The 7,213-nt window shown below is 39.4% G+C and overlaps 1 protein-coding gene across 1 annotated transcript in view; it reads left to right on the top strand.

The window, feature by feature from the left end:
• LOC106868856 (cilia- and flagella-associated protein 100-like) overlaps positions 1-7,213 on the top strand; it is a 24,902-nt gene that overhangs the window by 16,287 nt on the left and 1,402 nt on the right. The window contains exons 4-5 of the mRNA XM_014914299.2: positions 370-437; positions 5,257-5,420. Coding sequence (XP_014769785.1) covers positions 370-437; positions 5,257-5,420 — 232 coding nt within the window. The remainder of the gene's footprint in view (positions 1-369; positions 438-5,256; positions 5,421-7,213) is intronic.

Genomic DNA, 7,213 nt, shown 5'->3' on the forward strand with positions numbered 1-7,213 from the left:
AATAATAATAATAATAATAATAATAATAATAATAATAATAATAATCTTATTTTTCCTTTACCTTCGAGAGGAGTAACGTCAGTCCTTAAATAATGATAATGATGATGATGATGATGATGATGATAATAATGATAATAATAATAATAATAATAATAATAATAATAATAATAATAATCTTATTGTTCCTTTACCCTTGGGAGGAGTAACGTCAATCCTTAAATAATAATATTAATAATAATAATAATAATAACAATAATAATAATGATAATTTAACAAAACTGTTATCTTTTTCTACTTTATTTTGTTTTTTCATTTTCTGATTTTATTTCATTGTAATTCCTTTGAAAAACTATTTTCTCTGTTTTCCAGATCGAAGATTTGAAAGAGAAACCATCGGTGAATATATTTCCAAGAAAAGAGAGATGTTTCGTGTTCAGGTTTGTTGCTTCTACGCATATTCTACCCTTCTTATGTGTGTAACTGAAGGATAAGTCAACTAGGAATACAGGGAGACTGGCCATGCTGTTTATCATCATCATCATCATAATTATTTAACATCTATGTTCCATGCTGCCTGAAGTGGATGTTCTGACCAAATCCAATGGGCCTAAGCCAGTGGTTCTTAACCGTGGTTCTCAAGCATCTTTCCAGTGGCCCCTAATAGTCTTCCCTCTATAAATATACTCTTTTACTTGTTTCAGTCATTTGACTGTAGCCATGCTGGAGCACTGCCTTTAGTCGAACAAATCGACCCCAGGACTTATTCTTTGTAAGCCTAGTACTTATTCTATCAGTCTCTTTTGCTGAACCGCTAAGTTACAGGGCGTAAACACACCAGCGTCGGTTGTCAAGCGATGTTGGGGGGACAAACACAGACACACAAACATATACACACACATACATATATATATATATATATATATATATATATATATACATATATACGACAGGCTTCTTTCAGTTTCCGTCTACCTAATCCACTCACAAGGCTTTGGTCAGCCCGAGGTTATAGTAGAAGACACTTGCCCAAGGTGCCACGCAGTGGGAATGAACCCGGAACCATGTGGTTGGTAAGGAAGCTACTTACCACACAGCCACTCCTACACCAATGTATAGTAAACTTTTCTCTAATTGACTTGTGCTTTATATTTTTGGTGTAGCCCCTTACAAAAAACCAGGTTTTGGATCCGGCACGGATATTAAAATGGTTGAGAACCATTGGTCTAAGGACAAGATTGTGCTCCTCCGATGTCTACTTTGGTATGCCCTTCCAAACACCAGCTGGTTTCAGAAGGTAGTGGGTGCTTTTTCATGCCTCCTCCAGCACTGGTGAGGTTGTCATGCAGCTTACAAGACAACAAAATGCAAGGTGGGGAGCAGGTTATGCTAGGAAATAAGGGCTCCAAGTATGAGAGAAGGGGGCAGAGCAGGTTCTTGTTGTGCAGGAGCTGTATGACTACTCACATTTAAAAGAGAAGATGAGACTGCTCTTTAGGAACTGCATTGTCATCATCATCATTTAAGGTCTGCTTTCTATGCAGGCATGGGTTCGATGGTTTGACTGAGGACTGGCAAGCCATAAGGCTGCACCAGGCTCCAATCTGATTTGGCAATGTTTCTACAGCTGGATGCCCTTCCTAATGCCAAAAACTCCAGGAGTGTAGTGGATGCTTTTTACATGTCACCAGCACAGGTACCAGTCATGTGGCACTGGCATCGGTCACACTCGAATGTTGCTTTTTACATGCCATCAGCACAGGTGCCAGTCTGGTGGAACTGGCATCGGCCACGCTCAAATGGTGCTTTTTGATAAATGAAAATAGTAGTGATGAAGTGTCCAGGTGGTTCCTCGAAGTATGAGGTCAGTACATATTCAGCCATTGTGATAATGTTGATGTTTCACTGCTTCCATGACGACCAACATTATTTCTTCATTAAGTCTGAAGTTTAAAAGCTGATTCAGTAAAGGTGAGTTCCAATTAGATGAAATCTCCAAGCAGTTTAAATGCACAATTCTGATATCCAAGTGGCTAAAAAGTGCCAAAGAAAAGGGCACCCTGGAGTCATGACCTGGATGTGGCCCAGCCCCTTTAGAGTGTAAGAATTTGAGGTCCAAATCACTTGCACTGAGGGGTGGGGTTTCTTCTTTGAAAACCTTCTGCTGTTCAGCTCTCTTGCAAGTTTCTTACCACCATCCTCTGCTAGTTGTTTGATCAAATGACTGACTTATCTCCATCAATGACTAAGTCTACCTTGGTACATAAAGATAATACCGGGACAGAATTTTTATAGATCAGATTTATATAATCAGTGGGAGATGCAGTTCTACTAAGGTTGCAGAGTGTTTTGTTGACATGCATTACTGAGTTCAGTTCCTCTCGTGGGCCAAAGTTGACCTCAGCAGAATTTGAACTGAGAACTTAAAGTCCAAAGAAATGCCGCTAAGCAATTCGTTCAACATGATAGTGATTCTGCCAGCTTGCAGCCCTATATTACTCTTATAATAATATTGCTCTCATATAATACTGGTTTCTAGTTTGGTCACATGGCCAACAATTTTGGGGAAGGGAGCAAGTCAATTACATTGACCCCAGTATTTAACTAGTACTTTGTATCAACCCTGAAAGGCAAAGTCGACTTTGGTAGAATTTGAACTCAGAACATAAGGACAGATGAAAGGCCGCTAAGCATTTTGCCCTGCATACTAATGATTCTGCCAACTCTTATAATAATCTTGCCCTCAGATAATATTGCACTCATATTAAATAACATGGCTTTCATATACAATATTGCTCTCTTAACCCTTTTGTTACAATATTTCTGTTGAGATGCTCAGTCTTTCTTTCAATTAATTTTAAATATAAAGAATTTAGTAAAATAACTTAGTTATCATTAAGCTAGTGTTAGGAACATTAATTGTGACTAAGGTTTGGAGGAAGATTTTAATTCAAAACTTATGAAAATAAGACATTTGTACTAGAGAGCCAGAGGCGGTTTCATTTGAGTTGGTAATAAAAGGGTTAAGAATTGTTTCTCTATTCTATATTTTAACCCTATCATTACCGTATTTCTGTTGAGATGTTCTGTGTTTCTTTCAGTTAATTTTAAATATTACAAAGGGTTTAGTAAAAAATTTAGTTATCATTAAACTAGCGTTAGGAACATAAATTGTGACTAAGGTTTGGTGGAAGATTTCAATTAAAAACTTATGTAAACAAAACATTTATACTCAGAGCCAAAGGTGGTTTCAGCCAGGTTGGTATCGAAAGGGTTAAGATATATGGCATCGCTTTCATAATATACCTAAATGTATGCCACAGGTCAACTGTGAATACCTCGCAGATCAATATTGATACACATTCCTTTCTGGAGAATTTGATAGGGTTGGAAACAAAGATAACACAGATACATACATATGTACATATATATACATACAAACATACATAGATATATAATTATATTTACATTCACGCACACACACATACACACACAAATATGCGAACATTAGCAAAACATTCGGTGTGTTGTAGTTCTAGACAATAATAGATTTTATTGTAGCCTTGGATTGTAGGTATGTTGGGTGGCTGGGGTTGTTAATGTTGATTCGTATTACTTACTGGGACATGTTAGGTATGAACACACCCAGACACACATATATACACACCTAGATACATATACACACGACACAGTATGTATACAGATATTGTTTTATATTTTATTCTTTTGCTTCTGTTCAGTCAATTGACTATGGCCATGCTGGGGCACCTTGAGGAATTTTAGTCATGTAATTCAACACCAGTACTTTTTTTTTTAAGCCTGGTACTTATTCTATCAATTATTTTTGCTGAACTACTAAGTGGTGGGGGACAAACACTGTCACAAACACACACACATACACTCACAAACGCATACACACACACACACACACACACACACACACGCACACACACACACACACATATGATGGGCTTCTTTCACTTTCACATCCACTCATAAATCTTTGTTTGGCCCAGGGTTATAATAGAAGACACTTGACCCAAGGTGCCACGCAGTGAGACTGAACCCAGAACCATATGGTTCAGAAGCAAACCTCTTACCACACAGCTGTGCCTGTGCCATTGATAATACTAATATTTCAAATGTTAAGAAAGGCATTTTATGTATTTCAGACACATGGAGTCCCCCAACAAGCAATTAGTACAAGGGAGATAGCCATTTCTTCATAATATTTGGTGGGATTAGAGGTTTGAAGTAGAAATTAAAGAATAAAGAAGATACATAAAAAATACATAGTTTTATTATTTATTTTATTTATTTATTTATTTACTTATTTGTTTTTCTATTTATTTGTTTGTTTGTTTGTTTATTTATTTATTTATTTATTTATGAAAAATCTTAAAATTTCTGGTCTGTAGTAAGAGTGTGGAACACCATTTCATTCTTTTTAGAAATCCTCATGCTCGTTTATTGGTTTCAGTCTGTGGATTGTGCCCATGCTGTGGCACTGCCTCTAATGAGTTTAAGCTGACCATATTTCTGTCTGGTATTTGTTTTGTTGATATCTATTTATTGAATTGCTAAGTTATGACTATTTTTCTGTTTCGTTTTGTTTAATTTATGCAAAAGAACTCACCTTGACACACTGGTTTACTTTGATAAATACAAACACAGACTACACACATGCACATACATGTGCACACACATACATACGCACACATGCTGGTGGTGTTGGTAGTTGTGGCTGATTGCCATTTTGGTGGTGGTGGTCGCCATCAGGGTGATAGTGGGAATGTGGAGAGTGGCAATGATGGTGGTGGTTGCAAGGGTGGTGGTGGTGGTGGTAGTTGTGAGGGTGGTGGTGATGGTTGTGGTGGTAGTGGTGGTGATGGTGGTGGTGGTGGTGGAGTGATAGTGATGGTAGTTGTAATGGTGGTGGTGGTGGTGAGGGTGGTGCTGGTTGTGGTGGTGGTGGTGATGGTTAGAATGGTGGTAATGCTGGTGGTGGTGATGGTGGTGGTGGTGGTTGTGAGGGTTTTGGTGATGGTTGTGGTGGTAGTGGTGGTGATGGTGGTGGGGTGATAGTGACGGTAGTTGTAATGGTGGTGGTTGTGGTGGTGGTGAGGGTGGTGGTGGTGATGGTTAGAATGGTGGTAATGCTGGTGGTGGATGTGGTGGTAGTGGTGGTGAGGGTGGTAGTGTAATGCTGGTGGTGGCAGCCATGATTAACGAAGTCTCTTCTCTCCATTCCTCCGCCAGTATGCTATTGGTGTAATGCGACACGAGATGCGGAAGCTGGACGAAATCGCTCAGGCGGAAGAAAGGAAACTGGAAATGGCAGAACAATATTTGGAGGAAGATGCTTCGATGTTTGATGAATTCTTGAAGGAAAATGACAAGAGTTCTGTTGAAGCCATAAAGATGTAAGTGTTTGATTCGGGAAAGGAAAGGAAAGGAAAGGGAAGGAAGGAAGGAAGTAAGGAAGGAAGGAAGGAGGGAGGGGGAAAGAGAGAGGAAGAAAGGAAAGAAAGAGACAGAGAAAGAGGGAAAGAATGGAGAAAGAGAGAGGGAGAGAGAGAGACAGACAGACAGACAGAGAAAGAAAGGAAGGAAAGAGAGAGAGAGAGAGAGAGAGAAGGAAAGAAAGAGTGAGAAAAAGAAGGAAAGAAAGAGAGAGAGAAGGCAAGAAAGAGTGAGAAAAAGAAGGAAAGAGAGAGAGAGAGAAGGAAAGAAAGAGTGAGAAAAAGAAGGAAAGAGAGAGAGAGACAGAAGGAAAGAAAGAGTGAGAAAAAGAAGGAAAGAGAGAGAGAAGAAAAGAAAGAGTGAGAAAAAGAAGGAAAGAGAGAGAAAAAGAAGGAAAGAGAGAGAGAAGAAAAGAAAGAGTAAGAAAAAGAAGGAAAGAGAGAGAAAAAGAAGGAAAGAAAGAGTGAGAAAAAGAAGGAAAGAGAGAGAAAAAGAAGGAAAGAAAGACTGAGAGAGAAGGAAAGAAAGAGTGAGAAAAAGAAGGAAAGAGAGAGAGAGAAGGAAAGAAAGATTGAGAAAAAGAAGGAAAGAAAGAGAGAGAGAAGGAAAGAAAGCAAGGGAGAGATAAAGGAAGGAAATGAGTTGTTTTTCTTTCTTTTTTTCCAAAATGGTGAAGAAGAATCTGAAGGATTCTTGCCTTGAATTGTCTTTGATTTTTTCAGTTTTTTTCCTTCAAAGTCAACTTTGCCATTTATTCTCCCAACTCCCTCTCTGTTTCACTCTCTCACTCTCTTCATCTCTCTTTCTCCCTCTCTCACATGCTCTTAGTCTGTCTCTCACTCTCTTTGTCTTTCTCTTTTTGTCTCTCTCTCTCTCGTGTCTCTCTCGCTCTCACTTTGCTTTTCTCACTCTCTTCGTCTTTCTCTCACCCCGTCTCTGCCTCTCTCTTTCACCCTCTCTCATTCTCTTTATCTGTCTCACTCTCTCACCCGCTTTATCTCTCTGTCTCTCATGCTTTTTGTCTCTCTTTATCTTTCTCTCTCTCTCTCTCTTGTTATCTTTGTCACTCTCTCACTCTTTTCGTCCCTCTCTCTTTGTCTCTCTCTCACTCACTCTCTTCGTCTCTCTCTCCTCCTCTCTTTTATCCCCCCCTACTCTGCAGTCCACAGAACAGAGAGATGCAGCATACTGTCACCCCCTCATCATACATCTACCCCAAAGAGCCTACGCCAGGAACACTGCTTAAAGTACACAAGGAACCAAAAGTGGAGTTTAACCTCTTCGTATTTTACGACTCCTCTTCCCTTCGAAATTAAAAGAGGGAATTACAGTCCCTTTTATTCTGATCCCACTTTGAAATAGATTATCTTGTTGGACCCAGGGCAACTCTCGGTTCCGCTTCTCAGACTGGGTGGTGCATTGTGTTCTTGAGCAAGCCACTTCGTTCCACATTGTTCTCATCCTCCTTTCGATCAGGAAGGAATGTTGGTTTGCTTGCTTAGCCAACAGGGTGGTGTGATTCGAAGGCTAAAATGATGTAATAGCACATTGTAACCAATGATGTGTAACAACATCTGATAGCCTGGTCGGTCATGTGATGATGTGATCATCATCATCATCATCATCATCGTTTTAACCTCCGCTTTCTATGCTAGCATGGGTTGGACGATTTGACTGAGGACTGGTGAAACCAGATGGCTACACCAGGCTCCAATCTCATTTGGCAAAGTTTCTACAGCTGGATGCCCTTCCT

This window comes from Octopus bimaculoides, chromosome 26 (genome assembly GCF_001194135.2).
Source record: "Octopus bimaculoides isolate UCB-OBI-ISO-001 chromosome 26, ASM119413v2, whole genome shotgun sequence".
Taxonomy (NCBI): Eukaryota; Metazoa; Mollusca; class Cephalopoda; order Octopoda; family Octopodidae; genus Octopus; species Octopus bimaculoides.